This window comes from Ixodes scapularis, unplaced genomic scaffold (genome assembly GCF_016920785.2).
Source record: "Ixodes scapularis isolate PalLabHiFi unplaced genomic scaffold, ASM1692078v2 PGA_scaffold13__105_contigs__length_92229423, whole genome shotgun sequence".
Taxonomy (NCBI): domain Eukaryota; kingdom Metazoa; phylum Arthropoda; class Arachnida; order Ixodida; family Ixodidae; genus Ixodes; species Ixodes scapularis.
The window spans coordinates 85,504,604-85,518,904 of NW_024609839.1; the positions used below are offsets into that span (position 1 = coordinate 85,504,604).

Consider the following 14,301-nt stretch of genomic DNA (forward strand, 5'->3'; position numbering starts at 1 on the left):
ATACCTCTCGGAGAAGTAGCGTGAAGCGGAAACTGCGACACAAATTAGACACCCGAGGATTTCTCACGATAAGTAAACCGTGGGTTACCTATTTCTTTGAAGATTCTTGTTGGTGGTGGTGTTGCTTTTTGTTGCACATAAACTTTAAGGTGATACGAGAATTAGCGAAATATTCCGATGTCGTAGAGTTGGATTCGAGTTGGCCAGACCACGCAGCTTCCTCGCATGTTGTTGGTTGGTCTTTCGTTGTTTACGTGCGTTCGGCTGAAGCCCCGTCGTCTTCCGTTGTCTTCCAGGTGCAGATCTTCGGGTACAACTCTGACCTGTACGCCAACATGTCGGAGGCCATGGAGCTGCGGCGGAGCGAGGGACTCGTCGGCATCTCCATACTTCTCCAGGTACGACGCGTTCGACTCCGTCCTCTTCACCAACGTCCATGCTGTGCGAACGGTTTTCAACCGTGAGGTATTCTTCGTCGCTGTTACATTAACTGGCATAAGCGCCCGTTTCTACTTTTAGGGATTGTCCCCAGTCTAAGGTTTTCTCGATATAAACTGCCAACGGGGTGTGTTCGTGCGTGTGTGTGTGCGTGCGTGCGTGCGTACGCGCGTGTGTGTGTGTGCGCGCGTGTGCGTGTGTGTGTGCATAGGCGTAGACTACGGGGAAAGGAGGGGGGCATCGGGGCCCGTGCCCCCTTGGTGAGATCCGGGGGGGGGGGGGGGGGGGGGGGGCATGATCTTTACCGAGATGCTGTTTACGGTGCCATGTAACAAGCTTCTACTAGTGGCATGTAACCAAAATAACGCACACAGCGACGGACACATGGCGATATACATACGCTGTAAAGTGTAGCCCCTAAAATAAACTAATGATAATTGCCTGTGTACAAAAATTGCGTGGAAAACATCCCCATCCCCCCCCCCCCCCCCCCCCCGGGAAAATGGAAAGTCTACACCGCTGTGTGTGCGTGTATGTTTGTGTTTAAATACCTCTTCGTTTGGACCACTTGCTGCTGTTGGCTTATTTGGAAGTGAGAAACAAGACTGCAAGATTAAAGAAACAATTAGTTTCCAGGTGGGTTAGACTAAGTTTTACAGCAAACGGTAGGCAATAGAAAAGGTACAGTTTTTTGATATAGGGTATAAATTATACAGAACTAAAAAAAAAGGCAGCAAGAATACGTCCCCGCAGAACGAGAATAGGTATAAACTTGCGAGTGGGCATTTGAGCGGGTTGTGTTTCTTGATCTCACATTTCACGTATCTATATCCAGATTTCTTTGATTACCGAGGTGGCTGCTCAACAATTGTGGTTTTCGCTTCAAATAGTAACGAACGACTTCTTTCCAGTTGGGTGACCTGTCCCACTCGGAACTCCGGGTTCTGACGGGTCAGCTACATCGGATAACCTACAGAGGTGAGCCTTGAAACAATGTTATCAACAAGATAAGGCCTGCGAATGATGTCATCTTTAGTGGTTACCCTACCAGCCACGAGCAGCAAACACCCTGAAATTCGGGGAAAATCAAAGCAAGGCGGTAGACGTGTCCGTTTTGGCGTCACCGCGTGCTGACGTCGCGTTCGTTCTTAGAAGCCGCAAGACGCGCTTCTGGCGCGCGCTGCGTGGATTCACTAGTCATAACGTTTGCGAGAAAAAGACGCGTGGATTCACTAGTGATCACATTCGGGAGAGAAAGACCGGTGGATTGACTAGTCATAGCGTGTGGGCGAGGAAGACGCGGGCATTGTCTTTAAGATGGTATTGCTTGAAAGTTTTTCTTTTCGGTTTCTTGTCGTCGGCTAAGACGAAGACACCCGTTTGCTTGGCTATCTTATTCCGCCATCTTTTAACAAAACTTTATTTTTCCTGCGAGAAATTGCTGTTTCGCTTTTGCGTTAAGAACTTTGAAACTCAACCTATTTTTGAATACGTACTCGGCTCAAGTTTTGGCATAACTTTTTACCTGCAACCGGTATAAACGTTTGCAGGCAAAATAGGCGGTTAGTTTTCATAACTTTTTTTTTGTTCTCAGCTCAGAAGGCAGTCTCTTTTACAGTACAGTGTTAGTTTCCACACGAGCAAACTGACGCGGCGCCCGAATTCAGAATCAATTTCCGCAGTCCTTTCGAATTGCGCGCCTGTAGAAGCGATGTAGCAAAAAAGATTTTAAAACACAAAGAGCGCTGCGATACAGACACAGTAAGAGAAGACATACAGAAAACAGCGCTGCCATACAACGAAACTCTACCGGCGCTTACGTCGTATCGCATGTAGTGTTTAAATTCGATGTCGGCGCCAATCAATTTTAGTTGTAAGTTAGCGCTGTTGCCTTCCATCCTTCTTTTAATTTTTTTTTTCTGTGTCGCTGCGCTGTCTCTCTTTTTAAGAATGAGCTACGAAATATTACATTCACCGAAGTTCATCGAATAACAAATGACCGGATCCGTGCCTCGACTTGCAAATGATTTACGTGACCTAGGGTCACAAATCACGAGGTCACGTGACGTCAAGGGACGTCAGAGACCGTGACATTTATTTCTTCGCCAAATTTACGAAGGAAATGAACAGACGGGACGGACGGGCAACATTTTGGTATTACGTGTATGGTGGGTCAAAAGAAGAGGGGGGGAGGGGGGGGGGGGCTGCGACTATCATCCTGGCGTGAGCGGTCTCGCGATTCGTGCCCATAAAGCGCGGCATAATCGGTATGCTAGACGCAGCACCACCTTGGACTCCGGTGCTAGGAGGAAAAACGAATACTAACAAAAACGGGCAGCTTGGCCATTTTGTTTCGCCGTATAGAGCTATTGTTCATCTGTAAATGGGAACACTAGCCTTTCATTCTGCTTATATCTTTCGCCTGCTCCAATTTTGTAGCATTTAACTTTTTTCTTTAACCGTGTGGCGCGTCTGTAAGCTTATAGATGGTGCCTGTAGAGACCTCTGGTCGTCGTCGATGGTTACGTTCAAGCAAACTTTTATGTGCACTATCTACAAGCTGCAAGTGATCCTATCTGGAGTGTCGTTTCCGTGTTGATTCATCAATCTTCTCTTCTTCACTTCGCCGCCTTCCATCTCCTCGTGCCAGGGATATGGCTTACCACGAACCACTTAAAGGAGCGATGCAACAATTTTTGTACTTTGCGCAAATACCGCTTAAAACGGATCCCTAACGTTAATGACCTATGAAACAGGCGTTCGTTTTTCACCCCACGCAATAGAAGACCCAGAAAAAAATTAAAGAAAAACGAGCAGCGTTCACCCCCTCAACTCGCACCCAGAACAAGCGGCCACGTGATCTGGAGCCGATTATATGCCGCCAGTGTTGATCATAGCCACGCGCAGGGGTTGGCAAAGCGCAGGACACGCGCTGAGTTCCAGACGTTGTTATGGCTCGGCTGTTGTCATCGTTGCAGCGATTGGACACGGCTCACAACCCGAATGCTCCTCGAGCTAGCAATTGTCACGAGCCCAAGTCGAGTGCCCACGCAATGCTCGGGTCCAATCTATGAACCGCATTCAAATATCGTCACTTGGGTGTACTGCGATCCCCGAGTTACGTCATCAAATTTTGCAAAGGAGAGATTGAATGAAAATGATCGCTTTTGTCCTTGAAATTACACCGCAACAAAGGAGTTTCTTTGACAATGGCATTGCGTGTGAGTATCCTTGAGTCCCAGGTGTGCCATTAAGCTCGTGTAGAGAGAAAAACATTCCAATTGAATATCGTTGCACAGCTCCTTTAAACGTTCCAACAGTGCCATGGAGGTAGAGACGCATGAGGCGAGGAACCGCTCTTGGCCACTGAGAGAAGCAAGCGATCGCCCCACTTGCCCCTCACCATATTTTGGGGTTCTCGTTAAGAAGCGTCCTATGCATTAGAAAAAAACACCATTGGTTGTCGATAGAAGCGTGCCATCGCGTTCGACGCCCAATTTAAGCGGACGACGCGTTTCGACGAAGAGCAGATGCCCGATTCCCTTCGAAAATAAAGAGTAAAATTGAAGGCGGCGATTTTTGTGCCGGCTAATCTGGTGACACGGCGGGGGAGCGAGCACGGCGGCGTCGTCAGCGGCAGGCTCTTTCTACAGCCAGCGTCCGGGGATCTCCGCGTGCCGACGACGCGTTCCCGCGGGCAGCTGATTTATGGCGGTCCGCGAGCTCGCTCGGCGGCAACAGCCAGGCAGCGGCCACTCTGTTAGGAGCTGCCTCGTTGTTATCGCCGAGCTGCCCTCGCCTCTTTCTCCTTAATGTCCTCCAAACAATGTTTCTCGTGTGACTCGGCTCGCGTCTGCATGGGATGCGCACACCGGACACTTCAATCTTCCTGTCTTTCGAGATGCTTTTCTCTTTTTAGATTAAGGTTGGTTTATTTGTTCTTTAGGGGGATGAAGAGTAAATATGTTTGAGGACGTTTAATAATTTATTAGCTTAATAAAATACCGCGTGCCACGTCGGGTAGTGGTCGCAATATGCACTTCTCGCTGTTATTTGTGACGAGTCCGTTTACTGAAGAACCTTCTAGGACCTCAACAGGCATTAAAACAAAACAAAAAACACAAATCAAATGGCGTTAAAATGCAAATACAATCTAACGCAGTTGGAATGTAGTTGAAACCGCAGCTATAAACAAACAATCTCAGTTACTAGCACCGAAAGTATGTGCAGGCGACATGGTTAAAAAGGAACAATTCCAACTCTGGGACTCCGAGGTGTAAAATAACGGACTAAGTGTCGTGTCGTCTCGTTTGTTCTTTCGTTTCCCCGTGTCTCAGAGTTTAGCTCATGTTTAAACTACTAACTGACGCAATTAGGCGTAAGAGTAAATAGCCCATACGATGGACTAAAATAAAGCTCCTACTTTGTCCTCGAGTGAAATAGAAATGTCGTATTTTTCGGCCACAATGTGCGACGACATGAAAGTGATAACTGTATCACGGTCGCGCAATGCGGGAAAAGGGGTGCCGCCAAGTACAGGGTGTCACAAAAGAAAATTTACACGGCCTTTTTTACCGCAAAAATAAACTAGGCATCGCCAAACGCTCATTCTCCGCCCAAAGGTAGCGCTAGACGTCACAACCAGATGCCAAAGTTTCAGCCCGATCCGATAACTTAATCAAAAGTTATAAGTGATTTTCTGAAAATTTCAATAAGAGAATGGCGGCCGACGGAGTTTTCAAACACATGGGGCTCTATGGCACCAGAAATCGAAAACGGGCATAAATGGGCTCCATTTTCCCATTGAAATGTTCAGAAAATCACTTATAACTTTTGATTAAGTTATCGCATCGTGCTGAAACTTTGGCATCTGGGTGTGACCTCTAGCTCTACATATGGGCGGAGAATGAGCGTTCGGCGATGCTTAGTTTATTTTTGCGGTAAAAAAGACCGTGTAAATTTTCTTTTGTGACACCCTGTACAGGGGGGCGGAGCTGAGACGTGATCTCATTGCCGTCGTGTTCGGCGTCGTAGATGCCACTGACTACTGCCACGAGTGTTCGGTGATTCGGGAAGTGGGTAAGGCGAGGCACTGTGCCAGTTCACGGCGCTGGGCCGCCACAAACTGGAACGAATGAGCTCTCGCTTGGCGAACGGAAGCCTCAAACCGCTGGCGCCATTAACAATAATGCGCGGCTGTGGCGACGCAGGGAAAGGCGTAGTGTTTTCCCAGTGAAGTTGAGCGGTAAAGAAAGGGGTAGTTTTGAAAGTCGATTGATGAGTGGAGAGGGGAACGCTAGCAGAAAAACGAGGCGAAGCACTGCGAGAATCAAGTTGCAAGGTGACGATTTTTAGCAGAACAGCTTTACGTTTCCAGATGAGTTTGAGAATTAGAAATGTCAAGATGAAATCAAACGCGCTGAATGTTTCTAAAAACATGCAACGCAACGCGTAGCAACTGGACACTGTCAAAGTGCGATTTCGTATAACGCGAGTAATCTTTGAAAACAACTCTTTGAGGCAGACGACAGAGAAACTCTCCCTTCGTCGCGCCATTAATGATGGGACACCGAAGATTCTCTCTTTTTTCTCTTCGCGTGGCGCGGCTGACGGGAAGGCCCGCCTGCCCTCTCCTTGCGCCAATATGCGAGAGGAGAGTTTTTCCTCGACGGTGACGACAGCCGACGAGCTCAAACTCTCTGCCAAGTGTCGCCCGTAAAGCAATCACTTTAAAAAAGATCCCAACCACGACTTCAAGTCAAAACCTTCTTCGCCTTCACAACAACGGTTTTGACAGAGATGCCGAAGTGCAAATCATGGTATCACCAGAAAAAAAGAAATTTACGGTTTTTTGTTTTTTTTATTACGAAGATAAACCAATAGTTTTCTAACACTCAGTCTCCTCCAAAATGTAGCGCTAAGGGTCCAAACCAGTTGCCAAAGTTTCAAAACGAACCGTTATCAGATATAAAAGCTAAAAGCGGCTTTCGAAAGTTTCCGAAGGTTTGAAGCTCACGGGGCTGAATGGCGCAACCTAAAGAGAACGGGTTCCATTTTTCCACTGAACGTTTCAAAAATCACTCGTAACTTTCCATTACGATAGCGGTTCGTTCTGAAACCTTGGCATCTCTTTCGGACCGCTAGTGGTAGATTTGGGTGGAGATTAAGCGTTAGGCAATGCATCCTTAATTTTTTTCAATAAAGAAGAAAACACTTTTTTTTTAGGGGGCATGTTTGAAAACGCGAGGCTGTGGATGGCCCAGAAGGTTCTGTACGTTTAAAAAGTGAAAGCCGTTTACAACTCCCTGTAACGCCGAATTAGAGCGCAGCTTTTGAGGAGGAGGATGGGAGGGTACTGGGGAGGGGAAGGTATACTCCTCTTCCCTCCTCCTCACCTCCTCATCCTGTCTGCTACTCGTCCCTCCGAGCGGCGTCGCCGTCGCCGTCGGCGTAACCGCGCGGTGTATTATGGGACGCGTGATGTCACTGGTGACGTCACTGATGACGTCACTGATGACATTTGCCTAAGAGCTGCGCTCTAAAAGGCAAGATTTTTATTCGGAGAGAAACTGTGGGAGAGATGATGAGGAGAGGGGCGGGGACGGCGGAGTGCCAAGCTATAATTGAATGAATAGACGTTAGACGCAAAGGCCAGCTGGAGTTGTCTCCACCCGCTGCATCCCTCCAGTCATAGCGAACGAGAGCGTCGTCTATTCTTTGCGCAGGATCCGGCGCACAAACGCCAAACGCCGGCATCCGGCGTTAGAACGCCAGACCCCAGCGCGAGAAGCAAATGACGCTCTTATTCGCTTTTACTGGATGATACGGTGGTTACGCCCGAGTCCCACTATTAAGGAAACAAACGAAAGCAGCCAACACCAACAAGCCTCAAACACGAGCAAGATGCACGCAATGGCATAGGCTTGCAATCATTCGTGCTTACTTTACGAGCACCGAGAGATTGAAAGCAGCCTGCCAAAGGTACCATCGCGTGCATGTTGCACGTGTTCGAGGCTTACCGGTGTCTGTTGTTACTGTTTATGGGACTACGGCATTAGAGACGAAAGCGACTTGCCTTGGCGGCTATCCACTATCCTTCCAATTAAAGCTCGGCGCCTTGACGTCCCCTCACGTTCTCAGCTCCGCCTCTCCCCCCGTTCCTCTCGGCAAAGTAGGAGCCCCTTTAGGCGTGCTTCCTTCTTTGTAGTATAGGAGTGTCTCAGGCACGCCTTTGTCCTTGCTCCTTCGCATAAAGCCGCCACACAGGCCCGTGCTCGCCATTTGCTCCCTTCGTCAAAAAAAGACATGGCCATGCAGCCACACTACGACGTCGGGCCTCCGTACTCCATTTCACCTTCCGATGTCCGTAGGTTTTGGAATCGGGAGCCTCAACGCTTTGAGGTTCCGAGCAACTTAAGGCGTCGTACAGAGCATGCGCAGTGCGACGCCCCGAGGTCTTTCGGGGTCCGGAAGCGTGGGGGCATGGTGCCTGGAACGCTTGTCCGACTGGTGTGCTTACTGCACCAGATTTTTACCCGATAATGTCTTTGATGCGTCACGCTGGCGCGGGCCGAGATCCTGGCAGTGTTAGAGCAGCGGTGGTGCATGTTTCGGACGATTCTTGTACTTCGGAACGCTCTCGAGCTTGGCTTACGGAAGCCTCGGCAGCCAGGAGCAGGGCCGCCTCGACGACAGTGACACTGTTGTTTGTTGGAGCTTTTTGCCCGAACTTCTAACACCAAGCACCAGAAGAGCGACATCCGACTACATAAAGACCGGTTCACGCAGCATCGTTCGCTTACGGTGAGTTACGTGAAGGGAGTTTACGTCTGCCTACGTGGAGAGTCTCAGGGACATCCGTGCCTCGCACGAAGCGTGACATTCAGCTCAAGGAGTTGCCTCGCACGCGACATTCGACGCACGGATGTTCCGGTGACTTATAACGTAACGTAAAAGAACGTAAGCAAATGCTCCTACGTGAACGAGGCTTAACACTCCGGCCTTTTTTGACGTCATTTGTTGCCGCTTCCCCACCCTTTTTGGAATAAGACGCTAAGCTTTCGTTTTCCTCTCCCAACGGTGGCAGACGCTATGCGGAAAGCAAGTCGTCTGCGTCTTTTGCAGGGCTTGTGGTGACGTCAGAACGCCGAGCTATGATCAGCTCTGATTGAAGGATAGTGGGTAGACCCCAATGCAAGGTGCCTCGAGGTCTACCCACTATCCTTCATTGAGAACCAATCAGAGCTGGGTGTTGTGACGTCACCACAACCCCTGCGAATAAAAGCAGACAAACTTGCGCTTCGCTTTCTAAGTCACCCCGATGAAATATCGCGGGTATGTCACGTGACTTCCCGGATGAGTGCAGCGACGCGCGGGACGCACAGTCACGTGACTTGTTCGCGGCGCCGGATTGGCTGGGACGGCTCGTAACGTTTGCCGTGCTCCATCGAAAGGTGAAACGGAGCGCAGTGCTCGTCGTCGCTGCCCGATTGTGCGTCGTATGTCGCTCGCGACGTTTCCTCGGCTGGCGTTCCCGATTGCATCTGTGCCCGGAGCTCGATCCTCGATAGACGCCGTTGTTTTTTTCTCTCTCTTTTTACTTGGTCTCCCCCGAGCAAGAAGGGAGTCGATGGAGTTTGAGGCCTCCGAGCCGTCTCCCACATTTAAGGCGTCTGTCAGCCGCATCTGGCGCCAGGGTTTTGTCACAGCGGGCGATACGACTTCTACCTCGCAGCCTCCATATCTCTCTCTCTCTTTGTCGAATGGAGCGCGAGCGCTCTGCCGGCCCCTTATTTATACGCCGGTGATGGAGAGCACGCACCCGGCGGCTTGATTCCATTTCGCCGCTTCGGCTCCGTTCACACACTTGCGTTTCTTTAGGTCCGAGTTCTTGTCATCGTTTACGGCAAGAAAACACGCTGGCACACTGGGGCCATCTTTGAGGCGACACCGGAACTACATTTCAACGGAGCGAGGTTTTTCCAGTATCTGCTATATCAAATGTACGTTCTAATGATCAGTCATAGTCGTTTACAGCTATTTCATTAGGTTTTCTAGACAAAAAGAAAATGCACGAAAAAATTGATAATGTAGGAAAGCTGCGAGTGTTTCCTTACAGCCAATAGATTGCGCCAGATTTTAGGAGACTTTAAGACACAGGGTCATAAGCAGTCGCGACTGTCTGGACAAGCCTCAAGTGCGGTGGAAACTAAGTGCTCGGTGGGTCAGCCGTTTTTTGTTTTTGTTTTTTTCGCCACGGTGATCGTGTTCTTGCCTGTACTCACGCGCAGAAAACGAGGTTAGGTGATAAAATGTGAGGCAGCTGATTGCTTCGAGGAGCGCCCGAGGTTCCTGACAAGGCAAGGAACCACAGAGTATAGTGAGTTACAGTGTCGCGTTTTCTCTACAAATAGTTTGCAAAAATAAAAACAAAATATTTAAAAAAAACGCCGCGCGTTGAGTGCAGCTTGTATAGACGCAACCTCTTAGAGCAATTAGGCTCCTCCCACCATTCTAACTGAAAAAAAAAGTATCAATTTTGGGAACAAATTTACAATTTCCAGCATGATGCTTGGTTGTAAACCAACACTTTTAGCCAGGTTTTGTTTTATCGTACCACTGGACGACTTCATATATACAATATTGCAAACTGAAAAAGAAAGTCCTGTTTTCCAGCATTCGCTAGCACTCGCCAGCATTGGCTGGCGAGGGACGATTGTTTTTTACGTTCTCATTCGGGTTTCTTTCGTCGGAAGTTTTATTTTTTGCTTACATTTATATCATCCGGCGGTAGTTGTCGCTCTATCGCACCTTTGCCTCGCAATCAGCTTGGCCCGTACGTTGACGACTACTTTCTCAAGCAGTGTGAGTCATTTTTTAGTTTACGCGACGTTCTGTCCTCCATCCATCCTTTCTGTCTGTATTCCCCCAATTCGTAAAACAACATCTTGTTTTGTATATAAGGCTAGAGCAAAATCTAGACCTCACTCGCGTAATTTCAAACTTCAGAAGTCACGGCGTTAGAGCTGTCAAATTTCAAAACAGCAAACGAAAGAACATGAAGATGTTTTTTCGATCGTGTTATGCGTGCGTGCGCGTGTGCGTGCGTGCGTGCGTCTGTGTGTGCTTGTGTGTGTGTTTGATAGCATTTTTAGAGGCTCACGCACGGTATCTCTAAGCGTCATTTTAACGTGTTGAAAATACTTTTTTTTTTCCCTGACTTCGGAGTTGAACTCCTCAAACTGTAATGGTCCATCCGTCAACCACGTTTTTCCAGGAAAGAATACCTCTAGTCACTTACAGAATGGGAACTGCAGGGAGAAGTTTATGTTTGTCCCGCCTCCAGCGCGAGCTTCCTAGCTTCCATAATGCTGCTGTGGCTCGCAAACCTCGGGTGTGCACGAGTAGCGAAAACACGGGGAAAAGGAAAGCGCGCGTGCTGGGTGCCGGGCGTTCGAAGGCAACGCCCTGCCGTTCTCGCTCTGTCAGTGACTAAAAAAATAATTGCTACGCGGATTCAACTGAATTTCTTTCACAACAGACGGACACGTGGCGTCTCTTCAAGGAGCACAGCAGCTACCATTAAGAACTGGTCGTTACCGGGAGCTGCTATGAAAAAGTAGGCAAAGTGGTCTGATCTACGCATCGGGTGCCGAAAACAAAGGTGGGCTCCGACAGAAAACACAAGTTGCGTTTAATGCCCCCCCTTCTTCCTCCCCACTCCACTCCCCCGTTTTTATTTCATTTCTCGCCTCAACCCTTTCAATATCAAAGCTATAAAAATATTTAAAAACAAAAACAGAAAGGCGAAGACCAGCCGTTATACGGTCCTTCTCAAAGATTTAAGCACGCCGTTTTGGAAGCGTTCGAATGGTCGCGCCCATCGCGCAATAAAAGTGCAAAAAAAAAAAAAAAAGCCGAGAGCGCCGTTGAGGCCGAAAAACTTGTTGTGGAGCCATCTATAGAAGAAAAAAAAAAAAAAGAACGGAGACCCCGGAGATATTGTTATCGTCTTATTTCCTCTACTCGTATTTTCATTATTTCTGCCGTTCAGGACTTAAAAAGTGCGTAGAGAATGGCTGGATGGAGGAGGTAGAACAGGTTGGGGAAGAAGGAGGGGGGGGGGGGGGGCGGATAAAAAAAAATTGGCGGCATAGAGCGCCTACCTAAACTCCGTAGGACTAACGCCCAAATGGTTTTGGAAACGCCGACCGGTCTCCCCCTCCCGGCAAATGCTTTCAAAAATGAAAAAAGAACCTCCAAAAAAGCGAGGAAAATTATAGAACGAAAAGAAAGGGGAGAGTTCAAAGTTTTTGGAAGGAGGATGGAGGTCCGGTGAGTTGAAGCAAGACCGTTTAATGATTTTACTCGCCACTCGTTAGATCGCTGATTTCCGAGCGTCTCTTTAAGCTTTTATTTATTTCCGTTCTTGGGCCATCTGTTTCACTTTTTCCTTTCATTTCATTTACTTCAGCGATGTCTTTAGTATCGTTATATTGTTATAGCTCGTGATTATTTTTCTTTTTACCGCGCGTAGTAGAGACGAGCAGCGCTACGCAAAAGGGCTCCGAGAAATAATCTAGGTGAGGCTCAGCCGGCGTAATGAGCGGTCTTAGAACCATGGCTGGCTTTCCAGACCCGCGCCTTGCTTAGGAAGAAAAAAAAAACATTTTTGCCGGGTACTGCAATGACCGCTAGTTATGGCTACATTTTAATGCTCAGGAACAAGCAGGCACCTAAAGAGCTAAACCGAGGGTGGGAGGGGGGGGGGGGGGGGGTAGCGGATTAGCTCAAATTGGAGTTTAACACAAATTACGAATACCTTTTTCTTTTGAAGAGGAAGAGGAGGAAGAGGAGGGAGGAGGATCAGTAGCAGGGAGGATGAGGAGGTGAGAAAGAGGGAGGAGGGGTATACCCTTCCCTCAGTACCCTTCCCTCCTCCTCCTCAAAAGCTGCGCTCTAATTCGGCATTACAAAATGTTGTAAGCGCCTTTCATTTTTTTTTTTTTTTTTTTGACAAGCTGGTGGTAGCGTTGTTAAATTCGTGGAGGTAGTGCATCCGCGAACACAGATCTCGCTTCTTAAGCCACGGTCACTACAAAAGACAGTTTCCAAACACCAGACACTGAAATATTCGTGGTTCGAGTGCCGCGTGCCAGGTTTCCTCCTTGAACTCAATGCCACGCGGCATTCGAAGCAGGGATCTCGTGGCGACTCGCGTTAAAATCTCTATGCAAACTGTCTTTTGTATGATGTCTATAGTCCGTCGCAACCTAAGAACGAAGGGCGAGGGTAAGACGGGCCGGGGAGGAGGAAGCAGACGGAACGCTGGAGAAGAAAGGGGGAAACCTCCTTCTGTCTTTAGCGTTCCATCTGCTTCCTCCTCCCCGGCCCGTATTACCCTCGCCCTTCGTTCTTAGGCTGCAACGGGCTATAAGCAGTGTGACCCCCCGTTTTACGAACAAAGTGTTCACAACAGTCCCATAATGAGATCATGGAATGCGTTTCAACTGTACCCCTCACTCCCGGAACTTTGACTGTCCGTCCATCCGTCCATGCGAGTACTTCTTCGCTTATTTCGGCAGGGAGATTGACGTCACGTGACGTTAGCCACGTGACACCGCGATTTGACGCTGTAACGGTACGTCACGTGACCACGTTGCACCATGTCAGGTGACTTTGATCCGGGACGTCACACGGCGTACTGTCACGGTGTGAACTCGCGTTGTCGTTACATAACCTGACGTCAATTTTTGAGCTAACTATATCGGGGAAAATCAATAAACATGTTTTCTTTTGGCTCCCCGAAACAACTGGTGGATGTCTTGTAAACCAAACTAAATGATTTCTCCCCCAAAACTGTGCATTTTGCGCGTTAAAGCTGGTTAACGCACCTGCGACTGCTGGCGACCGGCTGCAGTGCTGCGAAGCGGGTCGTAAGCGGCCACATGAGGCTTACAAAACCGGTCGTCAAGTCGTCGGTCGCAGTCTAACGCAAGTGTGTAAACCACCCTTTATATGGCTTCGGTAATAAAAATCACGGGTACTATTATTTTATATGGAATAAGGGGCCTCATTCCCGAGGTAGGAAATCGGCAGCGCCCCGCCATTGCCTGGGTTGCGTCCCTAGACGGTAATGGCGGTCTTCTGTGCCTTGCGAGAAAGGCGTCATGCGGGTTTTCTTCATTAAAAGATCTTCTTTTAATGCGATGTATCTCGCTCTCGTCGGTGGCGACATGAACGCATGCGCATCGGATCTACAGGCTGAAGTTGAAGTAAGCTTTTGGGGCAGGCGCCTCGAGACCAGCAAGCAGCGTGTATGGAGCAGATTACCTTTCAACGCTCGCTTTGTATAACATAGTGTGCCCACCCCTTATCATCACGTAAATAAACCCACATACTCAACGGCGCGTCATCTGAAAAATTAAGCCATTTCATTAAAGGGTTGTAAATGTATCCGCTATTCAAATATTTCCCCAAACATATTACCGAAAGCCGAATTACAAGAAAATAGTACACTAGCCGTTGTTTTGTTATATAGTAGATTTTTCGATAACACATTTGTTTTAAACATTTTAAAGGAATCCCCGGGGGCCTGCTTGCCGGGATTGGCCGTTTTCAATTTTCAATTATTCAGCTCCTTCGCAGCCGCTTTCGAAGCTGTCGCGGCTCCGTGAAAAATGAATGCGTCATTTTTTTTCCCCATTTGACGGGACCGTCAACGACTCAAAAACATGTCAGGGCGCCCCTAGCATTCTCGGCGACACATTCACCCCCTCCCCTCCCTCCCAAATCCGCTCATTTCACTTTATTTGTTTACCTTCTTTCGCCGGGATCTTTTCATCTGCGTGGCTGATTTCCCCT

The 14,301-nt window shown here is 48.5% G+C and overlaps 1 protein-coding gene across 1 annotated transcript in view; it reads left to right on the forward strand.

Annotated features, from left to right (window-relative positions):
- The window catches only part of LOC8039840 (carbonic anhydrase-related protein 10), a 314,647-nt gene that overhangs the window by 276,683 nt on the left and 23,663 nt on the right, over positions 1–14,301 (forward strand). Inside the window, exons 5-6 of the mRNA XM_042289702.1 lie at positions 297–398; positions 1,350–1,416. Coding sequence (XP_042145636.1) covers positions 297–398; positions 1,350–1,416 — 169 coding nt within the window. The remainder of the gene's footprint in view (positions 1–296; positions 399–1,349; positions 1,417–14,301) is intronic.